Source organism: Notechis scutatus, chromosome 1, assembly GCF_049901735.1.
Source record: "Notechis scutatus isolate UNSWTSFEM ecotype Mainland chromosome 1, rNotScu1.2, whole genome shotgun sequence".
Classification (NCBI taxonomy): Eukaryota; Metazoa; Chordata; class Lepidosauria; order Squamata; family Elapidae; genus Notechis; species Notechis scutatus.
In genome coordinates this window covers 83,950,987-83,964,447 of record NC_142009.1, presented here as the reverse complement: position 1 = coordinate 83,964,447, position 13,461 = coordinate 83,950,987, and the positions used below count along the sequence as shown (strand labels likewise).

Here is a 13,461-nt window from a genome sequence, read left to right as displayed (position 1 = left end):
TGAAAACCTTTAGTTCCAGTAGACTATACTGAAACGTGAAAGGCATCAAACTACAGTATTTTAAAGTAATCAAATTTTTACGAGAGATTCAATATAATGAACATTTTAATGCTGTCCACAGAGATATTCACTAGATGGTGCTGTTGTTCCCCAGATAAACCATTTAAAATATTCTGTATTATCTTCATCAGTGTCGCTAATAGTATTGTCTATATCTAAAATAAAATAAAATATTGTATTTTATATCAGTATGATACATACCCATTATAATATTAATGATTAAGATGGTAAACTAGAACTGCTGAATCCAAGTTCAGATTCAGGAAGATGTAAGCTACAAGAACCACCCACTTAGCCCAGCCTACAAAATTGTGTGTGTGCTGGGAGGGGGAGGGGAGAATTAGAAGCAGTGTTGTATAAGAAAAACAGGATATAAATCTAGCAAATAAACAGTATTTTTTTCTTTTTATGACCCTTTTATCGGGTTGGAGTCAGGATGACTGAATGGAGCTAGCCGAATTGCCTACACAGAGTTTGCAGAAGTTATTTACTCTTTATGCTCTGATAGAGAAGAATCTATTGCTGCCTGGGATTGAACTCACAACCTCCCAAGTATGAGGTGAATGAATGCCTTCACCTCTAGGCCACTGCACCATTCAGCAAACAAACAGTAAATAAATGTTAAGGATTTTTCCATACATTGTCAGTAATCTATTCAACAATCATAAAATATGTCTTACATTATTCCCCTGCTGCAGACAGGGTTGAGTAAAAGAGATTTGCCTGTAAAATTGACAGTGTAATCTTTATTTAGGAAAAAAAGACAGATGTATGCAACAGACTGTATTCTCTAATACACGTTTACAATCCTGCTGAGCTCTTAATTCAAGTAGGAAATGAGAGTAGGAAAATTATTCATATGATAGTAAAGCATATGTCAACTGGATGATCCGAAAGAACAACTCTGTTAACTGGAATCTACTTCTTAGCTCAGGTCTAATTGTTACGCTATTTAGCTATTATGACACAGTACAGGTAGTCCTCAATTTATGACCACAATGGAGCTCACAATTCATGTTGCTAAGTGAGACATTTGTTAAGCGAGCTTTGCCCATGCCACATTTGTTAAGTGAATCACTGCAGATGCTAAAATAGTAACCTATTGTTATGGGAATCTGTTTTTCTCCATTGACTTTGCTTGTCAGAAGGTCGCAAAAGGGGATCACATGACCCCAGAACACTGCAGCTGTCATAAATGTGAGTCAAGAGTCAAGCATCTGAATGTAAATCATGTGACCTAAAATGCTGCAATGGAGGTAAGTGTGAAAAATCATCATGTCACTTTTTTCAGTGCCATTTTAACTTCAAACAGTCACGAAGGGAAATGTTGTAAGTCAAGGACTACCTGTATACTATCTTGACTGCCCAAAGATAATTTGCTGGTCCAGGCAGATGTAACATAGGACTCTTTACTCTGTTGGGCTGATAACTGGATCTTATGTTACTAGTAGTATCAAATGACTTGTTCTTAATAGCAGTAAAATAGCTTGAAGTGCATCTGATTCATTTTAAAGTGGGACAAGCAGGTGATTACTGAGATGTTGATTGGCTGAATTTTTTAGTCTTAATGTCTATGGGCAGTTGAGAAGATTTAAAACTAAATGTTAACTGCAGTAGGAAGGCCACAAGTTCCTCATTTCTATGCTTTAGTCGCATCCTATGCTTTTGGCTTAAATACCATTATCAACTATAATGGCTTAAAGTTTCCGATGAACAATTTATTGGGTACACATGTAGAACTGACTTAGCTAGAGTTTAGCAGGTGTCAAGTTGAGTAGAATCCATCCCGGTGAGCACCTGAATAACCCAGAAGGGTCCAGGGCTGCTGGGTAAGCTTCAGATTTTTTTATTTAAAAAAAAAAGTAAATTAACTGATTGTTGTGTTTTGTTTAGTTTTATTTAATTTTAGGATTGTATTAAAAACCCTTCCCCAAATTAAGGCTACACTAGATACGGAATCTCAAGTTCGCAGAAGGAAATGTGGCAGAGGATGAGGACAAATTTACGGTCTTTGGGTTTTTGACGGATTAAGCAAAAATAAGTAAAACATTTTGTCAAAGGAGTGGATGATACATAATCCATGCTAATCCAGTACTTCCTGGAAATAAACCCTACCGAACTCAAGCAAGGGCAAGCATCACTTTTCGAAGCCCCGTTTAAAATATTTCAGCAAGAAAGGCGTTTTTTCCCTAGGCATACAACTTTTCAATCCGTATCCACAAACGGCGTATCCACAAACTGTTTTCGAATAGGCTCAACCGCTAAAATAAAGCATCGGAGTCCGTTCACTTTTGCCCGTCTCTCCCGATCGGAGGGGGAGGCGACCTCTCGGTGCTGCTCCCTCACCCCGCTTGCAGTACCGCCCCTTCTCCTGCGAGGGGAGTTCTGTTCTCTGGCCGAGCCCTCTCTAGGGTAGCAGGAGAAACCACCCTAAAAAGACACTCTGCCCTCTACCTCGCTGGTGGCCGCCGCGCCTCTCCACGGCTCGCGTTCGCCCGCTTAGGAGCCGCTCTGGCCCGCGCGTCTCGGCTGCTCTCGGAGGGAAGTACGCCGCTTCTAGCCTAGAGCCCTCCCGCCCGCCATATTGGTGCCCGCGCCGCAGCTATTGCGTGTTTGTCCCTGCAGCGCCCGCCGAGCCTACCCTGGGGCGGCCCAGCGGAGTAGGGAGGAGCCCCCCCCTTTCCCCGACCCGTCCGCCGTCCCCTCCCCCCCCTTAGCCCGCCCGCAACCCCGACATGGCGACGAGGCCCGGTGGCCCATGAAAGAAGCCGACCGCCGTCACCCCAGCGGAGAACAACCTCCCTTTCGGCGCGGTTCTAAAGCCTTTTTCCCTCCGCCGCACAACATGGAGGCCGTGAAAGCTTTTAACAGCGAGGTCTGTCTTGTGGGACTCTTTGAGGAAGGGATGCGGGGGAGGGAGGGGGAAAAAAAAAGAGGCTCTCGTCGCCCGTGATCGGGGAGAAGGTTGCGGGGGGAGGAAGGGTTTGCTGCGGCTGCCATTCTTCTGCAATACTACGGTGGGAGAGAGGCCTAGATGCCGTTGGGGCGGGGGGGAAGGACCGGGGCTATTCGAGGGAGGAAGAAGGAAAGTGGAGCGTGTGTGTTGGCGGGGGGGGTCGTCTTCCTACTTCCACTGGAGAGTCCCTATTAGGGCTGGAAATGAGGAGCGGGGAAACCAAACAAGCTGTTTGTTTTTCTGGGGTTTTTAACCACCCGCTTGGCCCAGCTCCTGCCCCTCCCCCCATTTCTTCTCCACCCCATTTTCTGCCCCTTTGAAATAGACCTCCCCCCTACCGTGGGGGGACACACATTTTTCCCAACACCCCCTCCCCGCAGATAACTAGCTTACGTTAATGCATTAGAACGTATATTATGAATAACTGCAGATGGAGGTTTGGGTCTGCTTGCAGCCACCCTTTTAAGATCCTAATATGTATGTGTATGTGTATATATATATATAGCTTTTGCTTACATTAGGTTGGGTTTGGAAGACGGAGACGGCAACACTTCGGATGATGGAAGAGGCCTAATAATAATAAAAAGGCTGCACCTCCTTCCGTTAGCCTGGGAAACCAGCACATGCACAACAACTCCTCAGCAAAGGGTACCTTTAGGAGTTGTGCTATATACGCGGAATAGCCTGCTAAAGGGGTGGGGGTGACTTAATTTCTACCAATAGAAACTGCTGAATTAATAACCAGAAAGGCTATTTCATTTATTTTGGTTAATTGGGGGGAGGAGGGTGTGGAGATCAATAGAAAACAGGGGTTGCTAAGGAGTTGGAGGACCATTCTATTTCCTGAACATAACAGTACTGTTTACTTGGCTTTCAATTTGTGCAAATATTATACTACTTTATTAAGAAAATGGATTTGATACTTTGAAAAAAAAATTAACTTTTTGGGAGAGTGGTAAAAGGAGAAAATAACCCACATTTGTTTTAGGAGGAACTCGGACAACGTTCAAACTCTTACATTAGTAGTCCTACCATTTTTTAAAGATCAGTTTGCAAGGAGAGTTCTACAATCATGAAATTATATGTAGGCTGTTTAGATGATATGTGGAATCACAAGACTTTTAGCTTGGTCTTGACCAGCTTCTGTGATTAGTTGGTTTGTTATATGAACCCAGATCCTGTCATTAATTCATAGTTCAGTTTATGTTGAATTGAGAAAACTTTAGTAAACCATGGTTCACGTATCTGTGGGTGTGTCATACAAATACAGACATAATATTGAATTACTGGTTATGCTGTATTGAAACTGGTGGACCTACTTTTGAGCAAGCACATAAAAAAGCTACAGTGGTGATAATTAACATATCTACTTCAGAGTAAGTCACATTGAAAGCCGCCATGAAAATTGCTTCAGAGAATATTAATTGGATTAGATCACAAACATAAAACACACATTAGTTAGAAATAAAGTATTATAAACATTTAATTTTTATGTAAAGCCATTTGCTTTGAAAACAAAACACTTTCTGTATATTTTTAGGTGCTTTCAAGTGTACAGAGAGCTTCTATAGCTATCATTTGTGGTTAATATTAATTGTCCTAAAATAATGTAAATAAGCTTACCACAATTTACATATGTAGAATATTGTAGAGTTGTAATCTAAAGAAACTTAATTAAATTTTACTCAATTCACATTTTCTTTTGAATAGGCAGCTATAGGATTGCACTATAATTCTATTTTTGCCTGCATTTAGGTTGGGCCTATATGGAATAAGCACTATTAGATTTAATAGATTTTACTTTTGGCTAAACATGCCTAAAATTGCATTTAATGAGATTCAACCTGTGATTTTTACATTCAAATATACATTTATAGGATTGAATAACCCTAGATTCATAAATAATTATGATTTTATATAATTGTTGGATTGGTAAAAGAACTTACAAGAAACCAAAAAAATATTTAATGAACTGATTATGAGTCAAGGAATATTAATCCAGAAAAGCAATCCAAGTTTGAATTGTTTGCCTTAAGCTGTTCAGAATTTCTCAGTGTCAGCCCTTCAAGCTGTACTATAGGGGTGATATCCAATCTGTTGTCTGGATTTTTTAATATAATGCAATTTATGTGATCACTTTGTTTTAATTTCATAATTAGTGGCTAAATCCAATGGAAAAACATTTATAGATTTTTATTAAAAAAATACTTTTTTCTGTACATCATTTAATTCAGTTTTTAAGCTTGGCAAGAATAGAAGGTTCCTTAATAAAACACAGGCATGATATTCTTCCGATTAAAATCGGAATTCTGATTTTTTGGGGAATCCCCCCCCTTCTCCCCCCCTTCTTCTCCTTCCCCTCCCCTCGGAGGCCCCGAGTCAGGAGTTGCTGGCGCGGCTCACGTGGCTCCAGTCCGCGTTGCCTCAGGAAGGGAAAGGCAAAAGGAAGAGCCGCGGCGGCGCTTTGCAACAGCCGCAGCGGCTCCTGGTTTTGCCTTTCCCTTCCCGAGCAACGCGGGACTGGAGCCGCGTGAGCTGCGCCGGCGGCAACTCCTGACAGCCCCAGCCGGATACCTGAGCGGAGCCGGGCGGTGCGGCGGAGGCCGCTGGGGGCAGGAAAGGGAGCTAGGCCAGCCACAGACCAGCCTCCGTGCAACACGCCACCGCCCGGCCCTGGCGAGGAAAGCAGCGGGCGCTCCCGGGCGCGCGGCGGGGGTCTCTTTGGCCGGCCCGATTTTTTTTTCAGAGCGGAATATCATGCCTGAAAACACCAAATTCATAATAAAGATAAATATTCTAGATAGGAATCACTTTATATAGTGCTAGTATTAAAGAAAAAAGTACACAAGTGCTTCAAATTATACTTTATATGCCATAGAAAACATTGATAATCTCTATTTAGGTGAAATTATTCACAAACACTACAAATTGCTTTGTATGTACAAATGTTCATCCTGTGCATATTGAACAATTTGTAAGTATTTAGTCATTCTAAAACAGAAAAGATTGAATAATAAAAATTTTCCTCCAAAATTTGCATTTCAGTTTTTCATCTTTTTCCTGTATTTTTTTACAGGTCTTCACATCTGTAGCTGCTATAATTTATATTTACATTCGAAACAAATATTATTTATTTTTCTGTTGTGTGTATGTGTGTGTTATTTCATTTTTATATCTTTGCTTTGAGTTTAAGGCATAAGATTCCTTAATGTTCTTCCATTCAAATATTTCCTAGACATGTTTGGCTTCAATAATATTGTAGAATCATGTGCTGTTTCTGAATTCACTTAGGCTAATTAATTCTGTATCTAGAAAATTAAGAAGAAAAACTTAATGTTGTTTAAATAAAAAAAACAAAGCAAAACCCATAACACACCGTGTGGGGGATAGTGCAATATCTTGGAAGTAGACCCTTTTCTTCTATAACAGAATATTCTCAAAATGTTAGCAAAGATTTGTGTGGTTAGTTTTGTAATACCACCTTCAAAATAGTTGTCTATTGACACTGCTAACCATGCCTTGTCAGAGTTATAGTCCAAAATGTACAGAGGACATCATATTGCCTTCCAATGTTCATGTTTTGAAAATGATTTGGAACAATTGCTTTGGGAAGTACAGAAGTACCAGTACAGTGAATTTTCATACACCTATTAAAGCAGCTGTGACTTTCTCAAGCTTATAAGAAAGATGATGCTTCTTTAAAAAGGTCCTTGTGCATGGACTCCTGTGCATTCCAAAATATATCTTCCTAATAATTCTCAAAATAAACACAACCTGTTTGTTGTTGACTTAAAAAATAAGTGTTTCTTTTTTAAAAAAAAAAACAAGTTTTATTAGTTTTCAAAACACACAAATCATTATCCATTACATGTTTAAACCTTTTTCCATTATAAATTTAACAAGTCAGATAAACTATAATTCTGTTTTAAACCATTTTCATATAAACATACAAAAAACCTCTTGTCCAATTTCTCTTTACTTCTCTTTACTCTTATTCAATTTCATTATTATTATTTCATCTATTTCTTTCTGACTTAGTTACCATTATTCTCATTCTATATTTCTGCAAGGTTTTATTAATTCTCCCAAAAAAAAAAAAAAAACATATACACACAACACATAAAACATAAAAGAAAATCTTTTTGGAAAGTAACTTGGACCCAGGTATCTCTCTCTTCATGGACTTCAATTATATTCATGCTCATCTTACATATCATTACTTATTTTATTTACCATTCTAAGCTTTCTATATTAACTTCTCCACATATTTCACTCTTCTTAATTCTATCTTAATTAATCATCTTAATTTGAGTCATTATATTTGTATCTTTTGTCCATTCTTTATTGTCCCTTTGTCTCGTTCCTTATTAAAAAAAAAAAGAAGTTTCTCCTGAAATCACTAATCAGAGTATGATGCCTTTCTATCTCCCCCCTAAATTAATCAAATTAACCTTTAAGATAACGCCCAATACCCAATCCGATTTTGCTTGGTACATTCTATCTAAATAGTACATCCAAAGTAATTAAATTTATAGTTAAACAATAAATCTAAATATTAAAAACAAATACTATAGTAGAAATTTTATAATAACATCAATACCATAATCTTATTAAACTCTTTAATTAAAACTCAATATTCTAAACCTCCCATCATATTATTAAATTTTAAAACCAATCATTATTAAACATTTCAACATTTTAATCTCTTATCAAGAGTTAATAAGTGTTTCTTTTAATAAAGCTTGAGACTATTTGAACTTATGTTTACTCTTGTTAATTGTATAACTGTTTATTGTATTTGTTGAATTAATTTCAAAAGAATAAAAAAAATTATCAGTCTATTTAGAAATTTCCTGTGCAATGCTATCTTCAAATATAGTACACATTAAGATTGTCATTCATTAGGAATTTTAGTAAGGGGAAGCCCAACATGATTTGTAAAGAGAATTTGCACTGTTTTTCTGCTAATATTTCTTGACTCACAAACAGTTTTATTTACTCTGTTTCAGCACCATGCTCAGCAGCACCATTGACTGTTCATTCTGTTCATTTTACATTCTCATTGACAAAGTGAACCAATAGAGATATTGAGAGACATATAGTCATATAGAGAAGTCACATAGATGCAGATAACAAAAAACAACCACTTTGTTAGAATATGTAAACAACAAAAGCCATCCTTAAGATTTAAGTAAACTATAGAAAGCATCTTTGTTTTACCTTCTGCTAAAATACTTCAAGTCTACTAATTGCACATAGAGATATGGCACTGGCACTGAATAATATAATGTGTAATATGTAACATAATTTGTAAGTTTTCAATATCAATATTTATATTTTCAATATAAGTTATTTTTATTTATTCATTATAACTTACAGTATTTATAATACTTATTAAGTTTAAATTTATTTCCCCAATACAAGGAAATAGTATATTTATAAAAATCAAATAGCTTTGGCCTAAATTTTCAAATTTATTCTAAATATTAGTTCACAAAGATTTCTATTAAGCAGTATTTATGCTTGCTTCCTATACTATATACCTGTAAAATAATTTGGGAATAACTAAGGCATTTTTACTTTTTTTTAACAAAAATTCACTGTTCCTTCTTTTGCAGGGATACAAAAACAAAATATTGTGTATAAAGAATAAAAAACATGTATATTATTGATTACCAACCAGATGTTGGTTTCTCTAGTTGAGAAATTAATAGATGTTAATATTTATGTATTGTGAACCCAAAAATCTGCTTATTGGGGCTGTGTAGTTGTTTCAAGCTTATAATAGGTCATTCTAACCATTTCTGAAATATTCTAAATCTTGAAATAGATATGTTTTGTGGTCAGAGTGGGGATATTTCAGAATGAGAACACATCCATATTTGTAAGATGATCCAGTTTTGTTCAAAACAATTGTTTTGAGTTCAAATAGTCTTCAGAGCTACACACATTTAGAATTTGCAATATTTTGCAAACTCCTCTTAAATTTTAATGTTTTTGTTAAAATAATCTTTATTTTGTACTGAAGTGATGATAGAAATGGTTTGTCAAAGAATGCTAGTTAAAAATTATAAACATTTGATGGAACATGTAGCAGCAACTGTATTATATCTCTGGCCATTATATTTTTCTTATTTTACAAACAGTAAAATAGTTTAAAGCTAGTTTGGAAGTAAGTAAATTGGCAGTGCTGTGGCTTTTAGATGCTGAACTTGCCAGCTAGAAATCTGGCAGCCCAGATTCGACACCCGAGTGCCACGCGACGGGTGAGCTCCCGTCCTTGCCCCAGCTCCTGTCAACCTAGCAGTTCAAATGCTTGTAAATGCGAGTAGATGAATGGTAACACTTCGGTGGGAAGATAACAGTGCTCTGTGATGTCCTGCTGGCCACATGATGTGGAAATGTCTTCAGACAGTGCTGGCTCTATGGTCTTGAAATTGAGATGAGCACTGCCCCCTATAGTTGGCGATCACTAGCAGAATAAAATCCTGAGGGAGTCCTTTACCTTTTTAATTGATGGGGATGCTTTGGTTACCTGTTTTTTAAAAAGTTTTTTCAATTTTAATGTAAAATAAAATACAAGTAGACATAAAAATTAAAAAAGAAAAGAGAAGTGCAGAAATAAAGGGGAAAAATATACAATCCTAATCTTTACATTTCTAAAAGTTTCAAGCCATTTCTATGACAACAAAGTCATTCTAGTCTTCACAACCTCCAATCAAAATTTCATTTTTTTTCAGTTTTGAGTATAAAATCTAAATGTAATTTCCAAATCAAAACAAAACTAGATAAATTCTTCTCTGTAATTAAAATAGTCGGTTTTGCTATCTCTGCCAACTCTATCATCCTACCATCATTCTTTCCATTGTGGGAACTAATGTGTCTTGCTACTTTTGTGCATATAAGAGTGTCACTGCTGTCAACATATATAATAACAAAGTTCTGAATTTTCTTTCAAGTTCCTTATCCATCAAATCTAAAAGGAAAAACTCTGGTTCCAGTTTTATATATTTTTAAAAAATTAAGAAAAAAAATTAAGAAAAAAATCTGGTCTCAATATGTCTTTGCTTCATCACCAGTCCACCAGAAATGATAAAAAGTACCATCTTTACAGTTGCATTTCTAGCATAAATTTGAAATTCCTTTATACATCTTTGACAATTTTTCAGGTGTTAAATACCAACAATACATCATCTTACAAAAATTTTTCTTTCAAATTATAATTCAGTGTAATCTTCATTCATCCACATATTTTTCATTGATCAGTCTTTATATTATAATGAAATCATACAATCTTTAACATACATATTCTCCAAATTCATTTTCAACATTTTTATAAATGTTAGAAATAACATGTTCATCATGTTACGCACAAAATGCATTTTCAAATTCACTTTTTGCAAATTCAAAACCATGCTTTTTTTTAACTTAAATTAAATCTTTTTTTTATTGATATATATGTGGACCAATGGAAAACACACCCTTCTGTCTTCAATTCTTTTTTCCTCAAAATTAGCTTTATCTTGAGTAAAACATATTTACCACAGGTCCACCAGATTAGTCTTGTTTTCATTGCTCCTGTAAAGAAAGATTTGGGGAGGGCGGGGGGTTGATAGCCAACAAGGTATCCTAGGTGAGAATTTTGTTTTATATTTGTTACAAACTTAGATTGACATGCAATCTTTTAAAATCTGCATTCACCCTTGTACTATCACAAATAGGTGTATCACCTTCAAAGCATAATGTAAAATTTGGTAGCCTTCCTCTTTTTCATACTCTGAACAATTGATATTTATTTTTTGGGTTTTTCCCCTTTGTCATGTGAACTTAAAAATACAATTTTCCCATTGCTTAAATAATATTTAATCAATATTGCTAACATTTGGAAAAAGACATCTTCTATCATGGGTAGGGAAACTTGGCTCTTGTATATTAAACAGTCCCATTCAAGTCAAAAATTGACTTCCCCCACAACTGAAAAACCAGTAGGCCAGGGATGGGGAACCTTTTATGGCTCACTCAGGAATTCTGGGAGTTGAAGTCCATAAGTAATAAAAGCCAAGTTTCCCTACCCTGTAGGTAAAACAGTCATCTTAAATAAATTCTACCCAACAAAGGTAATTGTAATTTTTCCCCCACCTTTATAAATAGTTTTTAATATTTATTTAATATAATAAATAAATATAATAAATATTTAATAATATTTAAAAACAGTTGTAATTATTTTGAAGTAACTTAAATGTTTGTATTAGTCAATGTAACCGTAAGACACTTAATCTTTTTCTCCACTTTAAAACCTGATGTTTCAAAATTTACTTATCCTGTATTGTCATATTATTAACCAACATTTTTGGTTTTTTGTTTCTTTATGTTGAAGCTGGCCGGAGTACCAAAGTCATTCAGTTTCTTCATTAAATATTCCATCCCACTACTTGCTTCCTGTAGAATCAAAACTAATCAGCAGAAATTCTCAATTTCTACATCTCTTTTTTTATTTTCAAAACTAATATTTTCTTGTTGTATCTAATCTCTCTAATCAGAACTTCTAGAACCAAAATGAAAAATATAGGAGATAAAGGACATCCTTGCCTTATAGCCTTTTCAATCTGACATGGCTTAGTGAAATCTCAATACCATAATCTTGCTTGGATGTATACATCAACTTAATCCCATTAATAACTTCCTCCTCAAAGTCCATGTTTTCCAACACTTTAAACAGTGTTGAAAACAGACCCAGTTTAAATTGTCAAAAATTTTCTCCAGGTCCAAAGATATAAATCCATTTCCTGTTTCTTTTATATATAAGTTGGGGGAAAAGTTATAAAAGTACCTCTAAATAGATTCATTAACACAATATCACCCTCTTGAATGTTCTCTGAGTTTATCTTTGCTTTCTTTTCTTAATATATATGCTAGTCATCTCCTTGGCTTTTAATATCAAAAGAAAAACTTTTAATTCTGAGTTGAAACCTGAATGTAAAGGTTATAGAGGACTGTAAAAAGAATCTGAATAATTTTTTTGACAACAGTTTGGAAAAATGCAGATTTAATGACTGGTTGGGATGCTAGTAAGCCTGTTAAGAACGGTTATTTTATTTAGCACAGTTGCCTTGTGAAAAAGAAATCTCAAGAGAAAATACAAACAATTTGGATAAAATTAACAGAAAAGATATTGAAGTGCAGAAAATGCCAACAAACTCAAAGATTTTATATCAGATAGAATTGCTAAGCTAGCACATATCTATGTTAACTGCAGAAACTAAATTAAATTTGGTTAATTGACTACTTCTGTCCTCTTGTTGACAGGTGGAAGTAAATTTCCTACTGCTCATCTTCAATTTACTACAGTAATAGAATAGTCAGAATATTTTCTTGAACTTCACTAACATAGAGATAGGGTTTTTTGTTTAATTTGTTTTGTTCTCTAATAGTTTAATTGTGAAACAATGTAATTGTTTCAGATTATTACGTTTTGACCATTCCTACATATGTTTATTATTTTGTGCTTTTATTTACTAATGCATCCACCTACTTTAGAAAGTGTTGCCATCTATTTTATTACAAATTAATATCATAGTAGTATAAATGCGTAATAGTTTTATTGCATCTGATTGATTGATTCTTTTTGTTCCTGTTTCTTGATAACAATAAGTAAAGGGTCCTGATTTCTTTAATGGCAATTTGAACAAACAGCATGCTGATGTGCACAGATTGTTATATTTGTGTACATCAAGGGTCTTCAAACTTGGCAAGTTTAAGACTTGTGGACTTCAACTCCCAGAATTCCTGAGCTAACATGACTAGAGGAGGAATTCTGGGAGTTGAAGTCCAAAAGTCTTAAAGCTGTGAAGTTTGAAGACCCCTGGCTGTACATAAAGAACATAGTGTGAAATCCAATTCAAGAAATTTGTTATATCCAAACAAGTTAACATTTGCAAATCAGCTTTAGGTTAGTGTTTCTGGTTGATGTATAAATCCTAGTAGCCTCTTTGGACACATAAAAGATAACCCCAAATTTGATATGTTAAGTCTGCTTAGTTGCTTATTTGCTTGCACAGGTAGAGCAATAAACCTGTAATACAGGTTGTATGTGCAGATACAACTTATTTACATTTCTCAGTAAAGTGAAATAGAAGAACTAATTTTTACAAACAATGGTAGCCTTTGTTTTTTTTTCATTAGTTGCTGTTTTAAATATTCTCCAATTTTTATGTGTACTGTTGTGATAGAATATGGATACCAGTCTATTGGAAGTCTGCTACTTGTAAAGTATTTAGAAAAGAGACGGAACATACAAAGAATAACAGCACATTATGATTTGATATTTGTTCAGGTATTCATTGCTATTAATTGGCAATTTACATAATTACATAAATTGATAGATCAAGGCAATATCCCTTAGATGAATCGAGTAACTGGCTTTCTCCCACCATATCAGGTATATT

At 35.2% G+C, this 13,461-nt stretch overlaps 1 protein-coding gene across 7 annotated transcripts in view; it reads left to right on the top strand.

The window, feature by feature from the left end:
* The first annotated feature begins 2,568 nt into the window (after positions 1 to 2,568).
* Positions 2,569 to 13,461, top strand: part of SCAF8 (SR-related CTD associated factor 8) — a 165,919-nt gene continuing 155,026 nt past the window's right edge. For 3 of the 7 annotated variants that reach the window (XM_087969818.1, XM_026680317.2, XM_026680318.2), the window contains exon 1: positions 2,598 to 2,935. In XM_087969818.1, the coding sequence (XP_087825944.1) occupies positions 2,819 to 2,935 (117 nt within the window). In that variant the 5' untranslated portion in view covers positions 2,598 to 2,818. Of the gene's footprint in view, positions 2,936 to 13,461 lie in introns of all 7 variants that reach the window. The other 4 variants (XM_087969824.1, XM_026680319.2, XM_087969807.1 and 1 more) reach the window with 3 other exon arrangements.